Source organism: Aulostomus chinensis, chromosome 7 (assembly GCF_037954235.1).
Source record: "Aulostomus chinensis isolate RoL2024-O1b breed Wild chromosome 7, RoL_Achi_v1.0, whole genome shotgun sequence".
NCBI classification, from domain to species: Eukaryota; Metazoa; Chordata; class Actinopteri; order Syngnathiformes; family Aulostomidae; genus Aulostomus; species Aulostomus chinensis.
Window position 1 is genome coordinate 17684427 of NC_141326.1, and position 20802 is coordinate 17705228.

At 43.2% G+C, this 20802-nt stretch overlaps 1 protein-coding gene across 1 annotated transcript; it reads left to right on the forward strand.

Moving 5' to 3' along the window:
- The first annotated feature begins 1187 nt into the window (after nt 1–1187).
- On the forward strand, nt 1188–20486 carry kcp (kielin cysteine rich BMP regulator). The gene is made up of 44 exons (XM_086208879.1): nt 1188–1729; nt 2690–3216; nt 3452–3524; nt 3998–4269; nt 4352–4520; nt 5885–5952; nt 6027–6114; nt 6662–6741; nt 7165–7250; nt 7426–7516; nt 7622–7721; nt 7910–7995; nt 8769–8862; nt 9013–9162; nt 9237–9343; nt 9423–9516; nt 9628–9801; nt 9880–9962; nt 10123–10216; nt 10922–11104; nt 11196–11366; nt 11486–11659; nt 11768–11850; nt 11930–12020; nt 12258–12340; nt 12420–12593; nt 12873–13052; nt 13153–13417; nt 13931–14013; nt 14081–14174; nt 14243–14416; nt 14551–14633; nt 15056–15176; nt 15317–15399; nt 15665–15764; nt 15900–15988; nt 16663–16765; nt 16854–16996; nt 17115–17287; nt 18133–18244; nt 18330–18431; nt 18545–18709; nt 18800–19100; nt 19896–20486. Exons 1-44 carry the CDS (start codon nt 1639–1641, stop codon nt 20123–20125), a joined length of 6087 nt encoding a protein of 2028 aa, XP_086065005.1. The 5' UTR covers nt 1188–1638; the 3' UTR covers nt 20126–20486.
- The last annotated feature ends 316 nt before the right edge of the window (nt 20487–20802 follow it).

The window sequence follows — 20802 nt, forward strand, 5'->3', positions numbered from 1 at the left end:
AGTGAGGATCGAACCAGCAACCCTTTGGCTGTTGGACGGCCTTTCTACCTCTGAGCCATGCCGCTCACTCCTGCGTGTAAATGACAAAAAAACACTACAGCCTGTTTGTCATCGTGATCTGGTCTTTTACCCTTTCAATACCAAATTGTCGTAGTTCATCCTTGTATCACAGTCGACATTTGTGGCAAATTTGAAGAAGTTCCCTCAAGGCGTTCTTGAGACATACACAGTAGCTTTAATCAGAGATGAAAATGACCTTGAGTTTTGACCTCCAAAATATTTCCAGTTCATCCTTGAGTACCAGCAGACATTTGTCGCAAATTTTAAGAAGTTCCCCAAAGGCGTCCCGAAGATATCACGTTAATGAGAAATGGGAGGGACATCACATACACCTGAGGACCTTTTACCTTTGACCACCGAAACCTTTTTATTTCATCCTTAAGTCCCAGTGGACAGTGGTGCCACATTTAAGAAATATCCTCCAGGCATTCCAAAGATTTTACATTAATGAGAATGGGACAGACGGGGCAGACAACCCAAGAACAAGATGCCTCTGGCCCACAGCTGTCGCTGGCATGAAGGCATTAAAGTCTCTGAAGTGAATCGAGCAAATCCTGTAAAACGCATGGGTGTCCTGCCATCGCATTGGAAACACTCGAACAAGACACAAGAGCTTTGTTTATCTTTGTACCAATCTATTTCATGTGTGAGGTACTCAAAGCTGTGAAATATTAACCCCAGCGGGGATGAATTGGACAACAACAAGAAGGATGAGCCAAGAGTGGTGTAGACGGAAGTGGGGGAATGAAGCACAGGGAGAATGTTTCCAAAGTAGTGAAACATGACTACTCGAGTCTACCCCCGCCCTCTCCCTCCATCTGTACACACAAACACACACAGACACACAGCTGTGTTTCTATCACTTCAGAGGACATGGTGCTGACTTAAACTAATTTCCTGGAGATGTATCCTGACCACAATCTAACCCAACACCAAGCCTGAACCCAGTCTTCAATCCAAAAGCGTGAAGGGAGTCCTCACGATATGAGAAATACCTGGCACACACACACTCACACACACTCACTCACACATTTTATCATGGCTCCCTTCCAGTCTCCAGACCAGGTTTTAGCTGATTACCAAGGTGGGGGGGAACAACAGTGAGATGGGTGGAGGGCTTCTTCCCAACAAAAAGAGGGAAAATACGGGAGGGAAAAAAACTCCTCTCACAGATAAAAGTCAGGGACTGAACAGGGAATGAGGCACAGACAAGAGCTGGTGACCTCACACTGACACACTGCACACCTGAACTTTGCTTTTATTGTTATTTTTTTTCTCTAAACCCCCCTCACTTCAGATTCAACAAGACATCTTCAGCAAGGATAACACAAGTTTTTTTTTTTTTTAGATATTTGTGATCATGGAGTGAAAGTCTTGTGAATGTGGCCTCAGGGGGGAATGTAAGTGTGTGACTCCAGAGAAGTGACGCCCTGCCTGCATCCAGATGTTTCATGTTTCCCCTGCATGAGCGCTCCTTGGAGGACGTTATTTGCTCAGCACTCTATTGGGTTGAACAGACTCAGTGTCTAACATGAGATTTGTGTAAGGTGTTTGTTTGTTTTATTGTGCATTTGGAGAATGGAGAGCGGTAAGCTGATCCTGCTGTTGGAGATACATTTGGTCTTGCTGGTGTGTGTGCGGGGACTTCCTGCTTCAGACCCAGAGAAAGGTGAGTTTTACAGAAGTCTTCCATCACACGCATCAGGCATCTATCAGTTCCCTAAACTCTTGGAAATATTCTTGTTCTCATCATGCTTCCTCCGAATGCAGCATGTGCAAAATCTTAATTTGCAACCGCAGCTGTAAGACAAAGTTGAATTTCACTTTTTGAAAAGCATTACTCAGGTGCAACAAGGAGGTCTAAAAGTTAGAGATGTGAGCTTCTGACTGGAGGCTTATTCAATCTCCAGACTGGCAGGCAAAATCCAGGTGACTAAAGTGAAGAAGCGGTGCTTAAACTTCCATCATTACCACTACTGAGGTGCCCTCGAGCAAGACCCTTAACCCCGGCTGCTACCTTTAATCAGGACAGTCCATTAAAAGAAAGTACTGCTGTCACTTAACCTCCCCTGACAAACACAAAAACAAGTTGACGAAAATTGCTCTGGGAGCAACTAAAATGTATTTAAATTAAATGCAATTAAAGAACAAACCAAAAAACAACATCTTTGTAACTTCACAGCGAACAACACACATTTGACCCAGTTGTGGTTCATGTCTTCTGGTGCACATTTGGCTTTCAGTGATGGCATTCATTCAGGCTGGTGTGGCAAGAATATTAAAGCGTTCCACTTAAGTGAAAAGTTCAGTTAATTTTGAGGGAACTTAACTGAAGTAGAAGTATCACAACTTGTCTTTGAATCAACTAAAAAAATGATCATATCAAGGATTGAAGGATTTAGATGTTTTATTGTCAAACGCGGTAATAGACATGTCTGCTGCCCCTCTCCTGATGGCATCATATGCGGGAAACTACATACGCTTTAATTGCCAGGTAGACGAATCAGTCCGACGTTCATGCTGGCCTGCGCTGGCTGTGATGAGACTTGTCGTACCCTCAAAAACCAGAATAATGCTCCACTAGACAGAGCAATAACCTTTATATCTCTTTTTTTTATCTCTCTCACAGTAATTGACCTTCTGGCAGCTCTAAACTTGTCCCACCAAACCAGCGGCGTGTCCAGACTACACAGTCCAGGCGGCGTGATGTACAGAATCCGTCCCAGAGCGCCCCACCTAACCCTCCCTCGAGAATATACACAATCCCTGCTATCCAACCTTCACGGCGGCATTGGGGTGCATTTGGTAGGGAGCCAGGCACGGGGCACCGACGCCTCCCTCCTGTCTCTCTCCTCTCCCTCCTCACCTATTCTCCAAATCATTTCCTCCACCCTCAACAACACCCTGCGACTGGACTATAGAGGAGGAGTTCAGGGCATCGCCAGCTTTCACCTCCCCAGGAGAAACCCCTTCTCCAGGGAGGAATGGGTGCAGCTGGCTGTGAGCCTGGAGCCTCAGAGACTGGTGTTTTTTGTAGATTGTCAGAAAGCTGCGGTTATCCCAGTAAAACAAGAAGAGAAACTCAATCTGGAGCTCCTCCGAAATTCTGTTGTCACTCTTGCCAGCACACCAAGAAAGAAAGACAGCAAATTTACTGTGAGTTTCTGGACATACACTGTGATTCTTTTATTGTTTATTGTGTTTTTGGTTGGCTGTAATTTGAAATCATCAGTTCCCGTCTGCCTTTGCAGACATTACTTCAGAACGTCATGACATTAGTAATCACAGCAGCAGCAGCACGCCAGTGTGTCCAAAATATTCTTCCCCCTTTCAAGGTTCTTTCTGCTAACGCAGTTATGTACAATATTTCTGTGCTTATTCATGAACGCAGGGACATTTCAAGACAGCCGAGCTTTCAATGAAGGCTTATCTGAGGCGGCCATGGCGCTGTGACAATCTCACAGGTAAAGAAAGATCATCTAGAGCACATTTTTATTGATATTTCTTTCAGAGGTTCTTTTGTTTGTTGTAAGAGTAAAATAGAGAGAAATGAGTATTGAAAAGACAAAGACTTTTCATAAAAGTTGTATATTTTTCAAGATTCTCTTTTGTTGTTCAGTTTTTGAGCATCTGTAGCTACATTTATATGCAACCCATGCCATGGTGATAATTGACGCTACGCCAGAGGCTGCACTATCATGTCTTCTTTTTTCATTCTTTCCCTTCACTACTTACCTTGCTCACTGTTCATGTTTTTTTTTCTTTTCCTTCTTTAGATCACTTTATTTTTTTAATACTTCAGCAAGAAAGTGTCCACGACAGTTTGTTTATTATTCCTCAGTGTTGGTCTTAATTTGGACAGAGCTTTCCTAGATGCTTGTTTAGGCTCAAAACGTCTCCCCCTCTCCTCCCAAAAACTGTTTGTTTCCCCTTCCAGATGATCTGCCTCCATCTCGGTACACCCGCGACCCCGGGAGTCAGGATGCCTTCACTAGTAAACCCCGAACAGGCCACAGGCAGCAGGAAGAGACCAATCATTATCCCCACAATGTCCAGAGTGACCAGCTGCAGAGAGGTGCGGTTCTGGGGCCGCCAGGACTTCCTCAAGGGGTGAAGTATGATTCTCCAGCTCAAAATGAGGACAGACTGAAGAGGCTGGAGAGGAGGCTGGATGAGCTAGTTCATATGCTGGATATGGTCAAAGTCCAGGTATTGTACTGTCAGTTCACAGCTTTAACCCAAATACTTACGCTGTAACATAAGGTGGGCGTTTTTTTTTGTCTTGAAACAGAATGCCGACCTGCAGTCACGTCTTCAGTACCTGGAGGGATGTGAGTGTGTCAGGCAGCATTGTGTGTGGGAAGGACGTCAAGTTGAGAATGGCCAACGCTGGCGGACTGACCTCAACACTGAGTGTACATGCACATCTGGAAAGGTCGCATGTCAAGTTAAAGTCAAAGGTAAAATATCTCCTTTGTTGCTGTCAAAGGAGGCCAAACTAGATTACAGAGACTATCACCGACATTAACATCACATTGAAGAAGCCTGAAGCTCGTTGTTGTGACACTGCAGTCATGTGAAGGTGGTTTGTTTTCAGTTGTTTGACTCTGCAAGCTCTCGCTTTACTTTTTTCATGACTCAAAAAGGATAAAAGTGTTGTTTGTTCAGACAGTGTTGCTGAACAAACTGTACAAGTCTCTAAACCGTTTTGGTTTTTTTTTTACACAGCATTTCAGCAATCATCAAAAATCCAATGTAAAAATCAAATAGGCTTTTGGTTGAGGGAACGCATGGTGACTGAAGATGGACTTCTGGGTTGACCTACAAAAATAATAATCCCTTTTGCCCTTTTTATAGATATTCGGGACTTCCGTAGATCTTGAACTGGCCTCATTTTCTCTCTTTTTATCTCTTCCTGAGTTTACTTACCACAAACTATATTAACCCCTTAACCTCCATTTAATCTGATGAGCACATTATGGAACCAGTGTAATACATGTCCTCGGTCCCTGCGTTAGCTCTTCCTTTTCATCTAGTTTTCCATTAATTGTTTCAGCATGTTGGCTTGTAGACTCCAATTGCATCCAGTTGATACAAACTCACAGAATGATACTCCCACACACACTTTGATCTCATGCATGCTCGGTTGGCTAGAGGAAATGCCTGTTAGCTGCTGGCACTTGAAGTAGACTCACTAATCTCTCTCTCTCTCTCTCTCTCTCTCTCTCTCTCTCTCTCTCTCTCGATTATTGCCCCCTCTCACACACACAAACACATTGTCTCTGTCGTCATTAAAGTAATCCTCTCCTGAATGTCCAAGCTAAGCAAAAATGATTTGAGCTCCCATGCAGCCCTTGATGAAGACAGAGCGATTTAACTCTTCAGTATTTCATAAGTCCCATGTGTAAACAACCATTTTACATCACAATGATGGGAGTGGGTGTCATTACCTTATCAGTTTTTAAAAGGAGTCTTCCACAAACTTGTCTCATGGTCTCCCTCCTGTTTCTCCTACAGTGCATTTCTCTTAGTGTTTAAAGACTCACTGGTGGAAATGTTTAACTGCTGGACGCTTACAGGCTCTTCTGGTTATGGTTACAGTCCATAAAACATTGTGTGTGTTTTTAAAGAAACATGTGTATAATATATCAGACTCATGCACCATTACTGGAGAAAGAACAGAGCCAGATGTTTCCCAGTGACTGGGTGAAAAGGTGAAGAAAATCAGCTCAGTTGTAGTGCCCTAGTACACACTCCTGCCAGAGCGGACAAATGTGAGTGAACACTCCTAAACTCATGTACCTAGCATCTGTCTCTTTTTCAGAGTGTGATGGTGGAGTGCAAAATGTGTCCTACAGCACTTTAGATGGCTGTCAGACTTGTACATGTGAGGTGAGTGTTTTGCAGACGTATTTATGGAGCATCGATTTTTCTATTTTGTTAATTTTTTGATTCGTCGTCAACAGGGCGGTAACAGGGAATGCTCAGTCTTGCCCTGCTCTTCAATGGACTGCACACAAAAGACTGCTGGAGACTGTTGCCAGCAATGCAGAGGTGAGAGTGAGGAAACAAAACCTGGGTTTAATATCACACCTGATGACCGACCTCAGTGATGATGCAATAATGCAACTGTGGCAAACGGAAGTGTGTGATACTTGCGTGTTTTGTTCATGGTGCTAATCTTACACAAACACTACCTTTATTATGTTGGAAAAGTAAATGCAATCACAAGAAGTACAAAGTTAACGTCAGGCCATAACTATGTCATGTGTGCTTGTCACAGTGACCTTTGACCTTTTGAAAAAGTGATCTTGACATCCTTGAGTCCCAGTGGATTTGTGTACTTTATTGGGAGAACTTCCTCCCAGATGTTCCAGAGGTTTTTCTGACCCTTGACTACCAAAATCTTTTCAGTTTGTTCTTCAAGCCCAGTTGAGATCTTAGCCAAATTTGTAGGAATTCTCTAAAGGCGTTCTGGAGATATCACATTGATGGTAAACGGATGGACGACCTAGAAGTCAAAATTTTCACCGAGATTTCAAGTCAAAGATTGATATGAGAAACTTGTGTGTTCAGTCATGTGTTCCTGTGTGTCTTGCAGGCTGTGGTGTGAATGGTCAGGACTTCCTTAATGGAGCTGTGATCCCCACTGGAGACCGTTGTCAAGAGTGTACATGTGTGGTACGTCTGCCGTTTGGAATGTTCATAACTTTGTAAAGATTATTTTTGTTTCAGAGCAGCAGAGGTTCTCAGCCTATTCTGCTTTAGGACCCACCTATCCATACTTGTAAGGGACCATGGCCCAAATCCCAGTACAAATCCAGATTGTCCCTGCGACCATTTTTAGTATTTTACAGTGCAAGAATGAAGCTAGGCAGCTACAGGGTTAAACAACTTCCCATTATTTGCAACATGGCAGCCTAACAACACCGTTTAACTTGCCAAAAAGAGCATCCCATGTTGATGATCCTATTTGAAGATGATTTAGTTGAACTAATAATGCAATGAGCTTTAATTTGAAAGTATTTCAGGCCCACCCATATGGCACAGGCCAGTGGTTGAGAACCACTATAGTTAAGTGTATCTTCATTCTGTCTCCTCCAGAATGGAAATGTCCAATGTTTAGCCCGTCCTTGTCCTGCCTTGACTTGCCGACACCCTGTGCATCACCCTGGAGACTGTTGCCCACGGTAACAACTGCCCCTTATCCAGAACTCTTTCAAACCAGTTACTACACACTTAAATTCCCCTCCGACTTTGGTTATGTGTTTTTTTTTTTGTTTTTTTTTTGTTTTTTTGGTTCACAGAAAGATTTCAGCGTTTTTATTTTCTTGAGAACTAAAAGACATTGTATGTAACCTGTAGGTGTGAGCAGTGTGAATATGAGTCCAAAGTGTATCTGGATGGACAGAAGTTTACCTCCAGGAGTGACCCCTGCCTCCGTTGCCGCTGCTCGGTGAGTTCAGTCTGCTTAAGTTTGTTTTTACGTGACAAATTTGTGACTTCATGCGAGTTGAATCTTCCGGGAGTAAAAGAAACATGTTTACTGCGTTTCTCTTAGGCAGGTGAGGTGTCCTGTGAGCGTACAGATGCATCATGTCCCACCGTGCACTGCAGTCACCCAGCTAAGCGTAAAGGAGAATGTTGTCCAACATGCAAAGGTTATATAAATATACTATATACGTCTAAGAAAATTTCTTTTCCTCATGTTCCAAATTTGTTGCACCAATTATATTTTGTCTTCCATTTGTTTTTCAGTGGGAATGTTTAAGCTGAAATTCACATTAGGATCATTATTTATACATGCTTATGCATGATGTGTATACTGAGTTTGAGTGATTTCCCACAGAATGTGAGTATGACAGGAGGGTGTACACAGATGGAAAAGTCTTCATCCCTGCTGGGAGTGGACCCTGTCTGCAGTGCAGGTGTAAGGCAAGTCCACACAGTAAATGTGTTTTGTTGTTTTTATGTGTTTGCTGCACAGCCCTCATTCAGGGATGAGTGGAGTGAAATGTATACATGAGCTGTAGATTCTTAAATGTATACATGAGCTGTAGATTCTTAAATGTATACATGAGCTGTAGATTCTGTAGATTCTACATTAGCTGTAGATTTAGGTTCGGGGGGGTGTTAGCATTAGTGTAACATTATCTCTGGTGATTATAGCCTGTTATCTCATCAGTGGTAATGTTGGAATGTTAATTTAGCTCTTTGGGGAAGCTGTTGTTGTTCATGGGAAAACAGCTAAGGTTGTGAGGACTGTTTATGGTTGTAGACTTGTCTTTTGTTTCACAATGTCTGATTGTATTTTAATGGGTTTTTGTAAGATTTCAATTTCTTCATCTGGTGCCAACAAGCAAAAGCTCGTAATGGTTCAGCCTGGTCTTGGTCTTGGTCCTGGTACCATGGTACCACGATTGCTTGGAGTTTACTTTCAATCTCAGCTATTCTCCCTATTTGGACAGGCAACTTAAAAGATTTTATTCACTGAGGAGACACCACATGAAGGTGATGACATTTTACATTTGGCTCACAACCCTGGTTAGAAACCAGGAACCAGTTGACACAGATATCAACAAAAGAATGATGTTGGACGCGATGACTATGCCTTTTTTTTTTAGGAGTAGCAACACTTTTGTTGCACACAAGGTTCTGAGAATTTTTTTATATATTTGTTCAAAACATGATCTTTTATTAAATCTTAGGGTGGAAACGTCATTTGTCACGAAGAGAAGTGCCCTCCTCTCCAGTGCTCCAATCCTATTGTAGACCCTCATCTTTGCTGTCCAATTTGCAAGGGTATTCACACACACACACACACACACACACACACACACACACACGCACAAACACACACACACACACACATACACACATATATACACATATTATGCAAGTGCAGTGCATTCAAGAAAATTTTGAATGACAGTCTTTCTTCTCTCATCAAAGTGTGTGTGTTGGAGGGGGTAGAATATGAAGACGGCTCCAACTGGCAACCAGAGGGTCCCTGTTCCAGTTGCACCTGTGTGAATGGAGAAACCTTATGTACACACACACAGTGCCCCCCCACTGACTGTGTGCACCCCACAAAGATCACTGGTAACTGTGCGTGTGTTTGTGTTGGTTTTGTTTTGACACTGATAACTGCATAACCTGGGTTTTTCTTCCTCTAGGATCTTGTTGTGCAGTGTGTGAGAGCTGTACTTACAACCACCGTATCTACAGCAACGGCCAGAGGTTTGCGACCCCTGACCAGCCGTGCCACATCTGTACCTGCCTGGTGAGCATGCCTTTATTCAGGTATCACAAATTGTTCAGTTTAATTTGTGCCTCCTGACATATCCTCATCGTCCCCTCAGCTTGGTACTGTAGAGTGTGAGAGAAGAGCTTGTCTGCCACTCAACTGTACCAACTCATACACACCACCTGGAGAGTGCTGCCCGAAATGTCCAGGTACCCCCCCTCAGAGATCGATATGGTCATGGATCCGATTAATCAACCACGCTTTTCTTTTATCAGGTTTATTCTCCATCAGATTGATAAAACTTTTGTGTTTTCACCCAGATTGCTCCTTTGAAAACCGTGTATTTATCGATGGAGAAGCTTTTCCTAACCCTGTGAGTGTGTGCGAGGAGTGTAAGTGTGTGAGCGGCACGATTGACTGCCACCTAGCACAGTGCCCTCATCCTCATTGTAATGCACCTCTGTCTGGAACATGCTGCCACAACAACTGCAACGGTGAGGATTTAGCATTGGGCTGTTGGGAGTTAAAAAGAAAACATCAAGCGTATTAAAGACAGTGTTTCTTTATATCAGGCTGCAGCTACGCTGGGAAGGAGTATCCCAATGGTCAGGAGTTTCCCCACCCAACTGACAAATGCAGGACATGCAGTTGCATAGTAAGAGTCTGCGTATATAAAAGACCAATTATTTCCTATCAGAGTGCTTAGCCTGTTATTTATGTAACAGAATGTTACAGGTGTTGCGTTAGCTAAAAGTTAAAAACACCTTTGCCTTTGCGAAGCCAGTCTACAGTTCATCCTGTTGTACGCATTATAGAATGGAAATGTCCAGTGTCTGATGAAGAGGTGTCCTCCGCTGGCGTGCTCCAACCCAAATGAACTACCTGGAGACTGCTGCCCCCGGTGTCCTGGTAAGGATGTGCCTGTTCAGAATGTGGATAGGTTGAGAGATGGTTGAGTGTTTTCAAAGACCCTGAACCCAGTTGTATAAATGACTTTGAAGTTTCAAACTTAAATTTGCCCCTCTGTCAAAATATTTCCCGTAGTTAAAGAGTTTGTTAGGAAGCCAAAGGACTTTTATCCTAGTCACGCAAGAAGCACCAGCAAAACTGTGGATTAATTGTTTTAGAGCATCAAAAAATGAACTGAAATGAAAGGAAAATGAATCGTTTCACTACAACGACATGGTCTGGTAACACTGGACAGGTCCATAAGAGCTGAACAATTCAATCATTCCCCATTCAGATGGAAGGGCTGATCACAGTTTCTGTTGCACATGATCTTTCACATAGGAGGCATTATTCAGCACTACTGGCTAATGTAAACACAAGCCAACATGTGTCAAGTCCTGCCTTCGCTTGGTGTGTCTGCCAGATACACCTAATTACACACTTTCACAGGGTATTTAAATGAGTATTTTCTCTGTCTGTATGAGATTTAGCCTGGATTAGATTTTTTTCTGATCTTTATTTGGCAAGTAGAGAACAAAGAGCCTTACTTTATTTATGGATTTTTAATGATATGAGTTGGAAACCTGCAGATTCTTGCCTCTTGATGGCCCGTGATCCAATCTGACGGAAGGATATTCTTAACCCTTTCCACTGATGTTGCTTCAGCTCCCCCGTCAGACTGTGTGTTTGAACAACGATCTTACAGACACACTGAACGTTTCTACCATCCGACTGACAACTGTCGGACCTGTACCTGTACCAATGGGACTGTTCACTGTCAACGCAAGCCGTGCACATTCGCTCCGTGTTCCCACCCAATTACACAGGAGTGCTGTCGGACCTGCGAAGGTACACGTTCTCAAAGTGACAGGAAGAAACAGGTTTGACATGTGGAATAGAAATTTTTATTCTCAATATGTCTTTCATCTTCCTCTTGCAGGCTGCCATTATGAAGGTCGAGATCGAGCTAACGGGGAGTCGTGGGAGAACGTATCAGACCCGTGTGCTGTGTGTATGTGTCGTGAGGGGTCTGTCCGATGTGAACGAAGGCGCTGTCCTCCTACCAACTGTAAGCACCCCATCCAGAGACAGTGCTGCATGTCCTGTGATGGTGAGTGACAAAAAATTGAAGAAAACAGAGTAATACAAACTCCTCCCATTCACAGACAGATATCTAGATGTGCTGATCTAATTCAGGGGTAGAAATGTTAATCTATTTTCTGTGTGCAGGCTGCATGTTTGATGGTAAAGAGTATGGTGACGGTACTGAGTTTGCTGATGACAAAGACCCCTGTGGAGTATGTTACTGTTACGGAGGGGAGGTCATCTGCACCAAAATACCCTGTTATGGAGATTGCCACCACCCTTACAAAGCACCTGGACAATGCTGTGGAGAATGCGATCGTATGTAAAACTCTGCCTACATTCCTGCATCGTCATTCTGGATCATTCTGTTTTTCATCCCTCCCATGGTTACAGTACGACAACTAACATTTGTCTTCATTTGTCCAGGCTGTTTCTATAACGGAGCAGTCCTCACTAATGGACAGTCCATCCCTGACCCAGCGAACCCCTGCTCTCAATGTACCTGCAAGGTAGCAACAATACACACACGCACGTACGTTCTTGCAAGTTAATCTCTTAAGACAATATGCCTCTCCTTTATCCTTGCAGAGCGGCTCAGTGCGATGTGTGAAAAAGACGTGTCCAGCAGCCACCTGTCCTCACCCCGGCACAGACTCGTGTGGTTGCCCTGTCTGTGAGGGTAGGGCGACTTGTAACGATGGGCCTTTGTTTACTTCTTTTTGCTCTTAAGTTAATCTTGCAGATAGGAAACAAAGCCTGGTGGCTAAGTGTAAGTCCTACGCAATCACCCAGGCTTGAAAAGACTTTCATATTATAATTGGTGAATAAGATGTGTGGCACAAATCACAGCAGGGCTTGTCTTCCTGTTAGACTAAATCAAGGGCTGGTGGTGACAGTTGTTTCACTGTGTATGTAGGTTGCCACTACCAAGGTGTGAATTATATTGACGGCCAGAATATTCCAGGAGGAGAGCAAGTCTGTCAAGACTGCACGTGCTCAGTAAGTAGAAGCATTAAACTCGACTAATTGCAGCAACACAATAACAGCACTTCTCACTCATCATTGCTCTTTTCCATAGAGAGGTGAAGTGGTGTGTGCACAGCGGAGATGTCCTGCTGTGTCGTGCCCACACCCAGCACTGGACGGCTGTGCGTGCGGAATGTGTGACGGATGCAACTTTGTTGGACGAGACTGTTTCAACGGAGAACGGTTCCCACACCCCACAGACCACTGCCAGCTCTGCTCCTGCCTGGTAAGTCTCTGAACAACCTGAAAGCAAAAACAGATAAAAGAAAAACAATTAATTCAAAAAAATGAAATCTCTAACGTATTGATTTTATTTCTTGATTCGTTCTACTCATTGTTACCATAGTCTGATTTTCAGTCAAACTCAAAATGATGTCGCAATAGCAAAAATATCTTAATATCCATTTACTTGAAGGAAATATTCAGAACTTAAACGTGTGTGTGTGTGTGTGTGTGTGTGTGTGTGTGCGCGCGTGTGTGTGTGTGTGTGTGTGTGCGTTCACAGAATGGCGGGGTAGCTTGTGTTCCTGTAGCTTGTCCAAGTGTCACCTGTACACGTCCGGTGACCCCTCCAGGGGAGTGTTGCCCCATCTGTACAGGGATTTGTCTGCATCAAGGAGTCGAATATCAGTCTGGCTCATCATTCACTTCCCCCTCACACCCCTGCTCCTCATGCTCCTGTCTGGTTCGTCCGGCAAATCAAAGAAAAATCTCCTGTTGGAGTTATATGCAGTTTGATGAATTCTATCCCTCTCTCTTGTCTCTGTCTTCCTCGCTGTGATCAGAACGAGGTAGTGAACTGTAAGAAGAGACCATGTCCGGTCAAGTGTTCCCATCCGGTCCCTTCAGATACCTGCTGCCCCGTCTGTGATTCCTGTCTATATGAGGGTGTCATCCACTCTCACAGTCACACCTTCACACCCTCCTCAAACCCCTGCCAGCGTTGCACCTGTGTCATGGGAACAGTCACCTGTGTTCCTATGGTTTGCCCACCAACACCCTGTACCAGACCTGTTACCAGACCAAAACAGTGCTGTCCTGAGTGCACAGGTACTGAACCAGATGTGAAGGCTGTCTATCATTATCACCTCCACCTAGGTGTTTGGTTGCGTTCAATGCCAGCAGGATTATACAAAAACATGAGGCAGATTTTCACCAAAGGTCAAGGAGGTGGAGGGGTGTGGAATTGGTCAAAGGAGAATCCATTACATTGTGGGGAAGATGAGACATAGCGCCACCTGGTGACAAAAGGAAATGTCATGAAGATTTTTTGGAGGGTTATCTTGCACTTCAATGTACTCCTACTAGTTGGTCGACCAGAAAACCCTGAAGAAATTAGTAAATTTTTGTTCAACAGTGTTACCATGGTGATGTGGCCAATTTAGATGTTTTGCCATGAAACACAAAATCTTGTGACTTGACCCCAAATGGTCAGATCTTTTCCTAACTTCATGCCAGAGGAATATGTTCTCCAAGTTCCCTCTAGGTCTTCATGTGCTTTTAACACAGATATTAGAACATTTATGTGTAACCTGCTTGCTCTCTCTCTAACCCTGGTCTCAGTGTGTGTGCTGGATGGGCAGGAGTACAGCGACGGACAGACATGGACCCTGAACTCAAACCACTGCTCCACCTGCACCTGTCAGGTGTGTCTGTTCACTTTCCGCAGTATTGACTTGTGTCTTTGGATGCTAATCTGTCCAAATCTTCCAGGCAGGCGAGGTGCAGTGTGCATCTCCAGAGTGTCCCAAACTTCCCTGTATGCATCAGGTGACCGATCCAGGAGCCTGCTGTCCCCGCTGTCGAGGTAAACACCACAGATGATGCAGAGATCTCAGGAGTAAACATTTGTAGTGGCACAGTTTGTGTTCTCAGGTTGTGTGTATGGAGGAGAGGAATATACAGAGGGCAGCAGCTGGTTTGCAGACTCCACTCCCTGTATGACCTGCATGTGTGTGGATGGCGTGATCACCTGCTCTGAAGTTCGCTGTCTATCTCCCTGTGTCAACTTCATCGACGTGCCGGGGGAGTGCTGCCCTGTGTGTGCAGGTATATAAATATTAGAACCTGACTTTACTGTGGAGTCTGTTCCAGCTCTGGTAGAAACGAAAAAGTTTGAGTCAGGGCCTTCTATCGTTTTGGTGCTTGATGATCATATATAATTTTTATTTTGTTTTTTTGAGATTGTGTATTTGAGGGCAGAGTGTACGGCCCCGGGGACAGTTTCCATCCAGCTGGTGATCCCTGCCAGATCTGCACTTGTGAAGTAAGTTAACTTAAAAATTTGAAACTTGAATCTGTAATTATTATCTCTAACTTGTTAAGTTTGTTTTAGGGACACAATGTAAAAAAACAAGAACTTTTTTTTAAATACATGCTCACAAGAAACTAGCTGGTCAGCATGAGAAAGTTTTTGGTGATAGTTTTTTTTTCTCAGTGCCTGTCACCTAAGGGGCTTTATAATAACCCTCCCAAATTTCAGAAAACAGAAAAGCAACAAACTCACATGTGAGAAGGTGTGAGAGGGGAGAGTGTCCAACTGTCATTTAATCAAGGATTTATCGGTTATCATATTTTTTGATGATTAATGTTCTGTCAATTTTTCAAAGTCATAGAGGTAAATACTGTATGTTGAGCAAGTGTTACTTGTCAAAAAAGACATTTTAAGCAAATCTGTGTGCATCCCAGGTGATGCCAGATGGAGAACAGCATCTGCGGTGTTACCGAAAGCAGTGTCCCAGTTTGGTGGACTGTCCCAAGAGCAATATCTTGTTCTCTGGACCAGACTCCTGCTGTCCTGTCTGTGCCCGTGAGTAGAAAACTGCATTTATCATACAGTGTATAATACACTGTTGTATTCTATCACTTAACATCTGCACGTGTGTGTGTGTGTGTGTGTGTGTGTGTGTGTGTGTGTGTGTGTGTGTGTGTGTGTGTGTGTGTGTCCAGAGCCTCTCAGTAACTGCACTGCTGCACTAATCGGTAACGAGGTGTTGGCCACAGATGACCCCTGTTTCACCTGCCAGTGCAAGGTTCTGCATCAACATGTTCCTTCTGCTTTGTCATGAATATGAAGAACGTCACAAATTATACAAAAACAGTAACATGAGAACAATTTTCAAATCATAATAGATGCCATCATTTTTTTTGTAATATAATATCATAATTCCTTTAGCATGAACAAAAATATGACAGTCTCCTCTCTGTGTTTTGACGACCAGAAAAGGAGACATGTCTATTGATCTTAATCTGATTTCTAATTGTTGAGCAGTTTGGGTGACTCTGTCTGCTGTTTAGGACCTGACATGGGCGTGTCTACATCAGATGTGTCTCCCTCTCACCTGCCCTGTTAAAGAACAGTTCACCCCACCAGATTCATGCTGCCCTGTGTGTAAAGGTGTGAGCTGAGACCATGTTCTGCTTCTCTGCTTCCTTCTCTCTCTCTCTCTCTCTCTCTCTCTCCTTATCTCCTTACTGTACTTTTCCATTTCCTGATCTATTGATATTGAAAATTTTTTTGTGCTTCATGCAGATTGTGTGATTGAGGGTCAGAACAGACGAGTGGCCAACGGCAGCAGCTGGAAAGACAGCGATGACGACTGCGTCACATGCACCTGTAATGTGAGTCAGGCAGAGATGCACTGATCATGTAAAGATTCAAAACAACACACAAAGAGCAGGATCACATGGTCAGTATCCTGTATACTGTTCACAGGTATAAGAGCGTGAACGGAATATGGTATAATACCGAATCTGTGCAGAAATTACATCACAACTTTTTTGATATCAACCAGAAACTTTAGTGAAAGAGAATGATAAATGTGATCCAGATCCAGGTCATATGCTGGAGTGACTGATATTCAGCAACCAATTATATGCAATTAATGCCCAAGTGAAATACCACTAATAGCTATATCCTGCTAATGGCCTAGAACAGTCCTCAGGATCAACAGTTTGTTCCAGATTGCCTTCAACAGTTAGTCCCTTGCTCCTTATAAAATTACCAAATTACCAATCCTCCCACCAAATGTCCTCAGTCAGACAATTGTTTATGTGAGATCTTGCTAAAACAAACAAATATACGCTGATGATATCATCACCAAAAATTAGATCAAAGCTTTCTAAAATAAAAGCATGTGGGACCTTTTTGAATCCTTGAAGTAGAAATTACTTGTTTCTGCTGATGTGCGTTAGCTGAGGAAAACCATCTCTTTAAGGCCTAATGTCAAACCCCAAATATACCTTATATTGTTATTTCTTCAAAGGCTTAAGAAATCTGTTTGTGTGTTCTTTAGTTGGGCTATATTGAGTGCAACATTGAAGAGTGTCTATCTGTGGATTGTCCGAATGGCCAGAAACAGGTGAAGATTCCAGGGAAGTGCTGCTTTGAATGCCAAGGTACTGCATCCCACCAGCACATGGTACAAAAAGTTCCACCGGAAGACTTTCACGTTTGACTGTCATTGCATGTGTGTATGTGTTGTAGACTCAGGGGTGTCGTGTTTGCACCAGGGGACAGTGTATCAGTCTCATGAACAGTGGGACGTGGATGAGTGCACCAGCTGCACTTGTGTTTCTGGAGATGTTCACTGTCACAGCGAGCGCTGTCCTCCCCTCACCTGTGAAACTGTCAGTATTCAGAACAGCACACACTCTTTCGCTGTAGAGAAATATTCACTCACCTGTGTGTGTGTGTGTGTGTGTGTGTGTGTGTGTGTGTGTGTGTGTGTGTGTGTGTTGCTCTCAGGATGAGATGCCAGCAGTAGTCCCAGGATTGTGTTGTCCTCACTGTCTTCCTCGTCCTGCAACCTGTATTGCCTTTGGGGACCCTCATTACCGCACCTTCGATGGCCGCTTGCTTCACTTTCAGGGGGCATGCACTTATGTCTTAGCACAGGACTGTGAGGGAGGAGACTTCAGGTGAGAGGGTCACCATGGTAACAGTAAAAGAATGTTACGAAGGGTGCGTATGGGATATGATGAATCCTCCAGTGGGATTTTCATAGTGTGAAATGTGGCCTCCCTTTAAACGAGGCTTGGAATAAGTACCACTGTTATTGTTCTTACAATACTCCTTGTTTTGTCACTGCATGATTTAATCCCACAGAAAGTCAACTAGTTCATATAACATCGGAGTAAATACATGAAAGTAACCTGTCCTGAGTCATTTGTTAGTTTGTAAGATAGGGGAAAAAAGGTACAGTCCACCCCAAATCTCTGTATCTCTAACTACATCACTCATATTTAGGTTGATCTAAACAATATCCTCTTGATAAATCATGTTTTTTCACCTCCACTAACCAAGCCTCCCCTGAAACTCTCTGGAGCCTCTTTGAAAACCTCTCCTCTATTGTTTTTGATCAGGTGACTCCCCACAACCACCATTAAACCACGAATGACATTGAAGTTCAAATTAAAAGAATAAACCTTTCTCTGCTCTGGCTGACATCTAACGTCAGGTAGCAGAATATATCCACTGCAGATGTAAGAAACAGTTATTTTGCTGGCACATTGTAATGAATGTGCAAGCCTGCCCACATTCCTGAGACAATACGCACATGTGACTGTAAAATTGCTAAAAACGTTGCAGTGTTTTTCACTGCAATTAAAAGCTCTAGTTAAAATTAAACATTCTCGAAGTCAAGTCCGCACAATCCTACAACATCTCACATAAACTACAGGGGAAAACAAATAGTAATAAGTAAATTCTATAATGATTGCATTTATATAGGTGATGTATTCTACCACCTCCTCTGTTCCTGCAGTATTCATGCCACTAATGACGATCGCGGCCGTAAAGGAGTGTCCTGGACCAAAGAGGTGACAGTGTTCACTGGTGATCTCACAGTGCAGCTCCTCCAGGACTGGGTTGTGAAGGTTTGTGTCTGAAATTACAACATAGTGAATAAATAAGCACTGTCGTAGTAGCTACACACCCACTCAGCCAAACTTTTGTTCCCAGGTCAATGATGAGGTCGTGACTTTGCCTTTCCTCCAAGAACCGCATGTCTATATAGAACGTCAAACCAACAACATATTACTCAACACAAACATTGGGCTGAAGGTACGGTTAGTCTCTTTGTTTCTATAAATATGTATGTATACATATTTATATGTGTGTGTATAGAGATAGATAGATAGACAGATAACCAGAATTATCCACTGGTCCATCTTCAGGTGCTGTGGAGTGGTCGGTCACACCTCGAGGTGAGTGTTCCAGGCTCCTACAAGGGACACACCTGCGGCCTCTGTGGAAACTTTAACAACTACCACCAGGATGATCTCCGGATGCCCAGCGGTCAAATCAGCCCCTCAGAATCTGACTTTGGCAACAGCTGGAGGGTAAAAACCAGCCAGTAGAAAGATGAATGCAATTTAAAAGATATAAGAGAGATGCAGCTAATGCAGATCAAATCCATGTTGTCAATGTAGGTCAGGAACGGAAGCCATTCGCTCTCATCCTGTCGCCCTGGAGAGGATGTGGACCCTTGCAAGGATGCAGGGTACCAGGCCAAGAAAGGGGCTAATGCTCGCTGTAAGGTTTTGAAGTCTGCCATCTTTAAGCCCTGCCATCGTGTGGTCCCTCCTGAACCCTGGTACGGAGCTTGTGTGTACGATCTCTGTGCCTGCGGAGCCAATACTGACGAGTGTCTGTGTGACACACTGGAGGCCTACGCCAGTCAGTGCAGAGAGGCTGGAGTCATCCTGCAGTGGAGGAGCCCGTCTCTGTGTGGTGAGTCAAAGGCTGCTTGGATGACCTCATGAAAACCATCTGGTGAACAGCAGATGAACTGAAAGTATGTTTTTAGAGTAGATGAACTTGAGTTTGTTTTGTTTATTTTTTGGGAAACTAACTACTCTCACTCCACTACATCTCTTTGATAGCTGTGATTACTTTTAAACATGAAGCTTGAAAGTCAACTTTTTTCCTTTCTTTAAAAATGTGGTTTGCCCCAAGTTGTGTCCCTCACAGGGGGAAAACCAATCACAGTACTGAATTCCAGCTCTGTGAAACATGATACATTCCTCTTGTTCCTCTCTTGTGTTAAACTTACTGTGTTTATTGCAAATAACTTTATGTTTCCCTCCTTGAACTCACCATCCAACCTGAGAAAGCATGTTAAGCTGCATGCAATGTCAAAAAGACAGCATACCATTCAATACCTATTGAAATACTTTATAACTATTTCTAAAAGCAAGCACTTAAAGTCAAATAAAATTCTGACCTTCACTTTTTTAGAGTAATATTTGTCAAGGAGGATCTACTGTACTTTGTTGGGGTTGTGTGCTTGGTCCCCCATTGCTGTCAATACTGGATAAATAACTTAATCATGTGACTAAGACCAAATAAACCACAAAGCGAGAGTGACACTATGTATGCACAGTGTTTACAGCTGCAACAGGAAGACCAGAGTGGAGCCGTATAGCTTTAAACCTGCTCCAACATAAACTGAAGCAAAACATTTCAATCTTTCTCTGGTCCCACTCCTCTATGACTCACAGTGTTCTCTGCTGCTGTCCTCCACAGCTGTGGGCTGTCCAGTGGAGAGGGGCTTTGTGTTTGATGAATGCGGCCCACCTTGTCCCGTAACTTGCTTTAATCTTGCTGTGCCACTGGGGGTGATAGAGAGCCACTGTTTCAAGCCCTGCGTCCCAGGCTGCCAGTGCCCTGCTGGTCTGGTGCTACACAATAACTATTGCATCCATGCAGACAAATGCCCCAAGATCATCCATGCAGACACTCCTCACTCGGACTGAGCGGACACTTGAACCCAAACACATGCACTGCCTCCTCTGATCCTTCACCCATGGACTGCATAAGCACTCTGTTACTGTATAACCAGTCTCAGCTCATCGACTGACCTGTGGATTCTATTTAGACAGGAGTTTAAAGTATTACTATGCAGCACTGAATATTTATACAACATAAAAGATTGTCATTATTTGATAATTTTTCACAATGTGTTTTATCTGACAAATTTCTGAAATACTGTCTGCAGCAGTTACATTGTTTAAATTGTTTTGTATACTGTCTTATTTACCAAAGAAATGAGTGCAAATACACACATGCACATACTGTGTGTGTGTGTGTGTGTGTGTGTGTGTATATATATATATATATATATATATATATATATATATATATATATATATATATATATATATATATATATATATATATATATATATATACAGGTTCAGTTTAAGCACTGGGCAAAGTCTGACTGTATTTATAGGAATCCACCTAATCTCAGGTACTCCTCTGTTCTTTTCCAATATACAAATAAAGTTTTTACCAATATTTGTAGTATTCATTTTCTTTTCAAAGGCAAAGATGAACTAATCCTCTTTTCCACCAATATATGAGTATGCTGTATTTATTATTATTATGAAATCAACATGTCAGCATTAGAATTTTTGTTGTAAAATCCTAC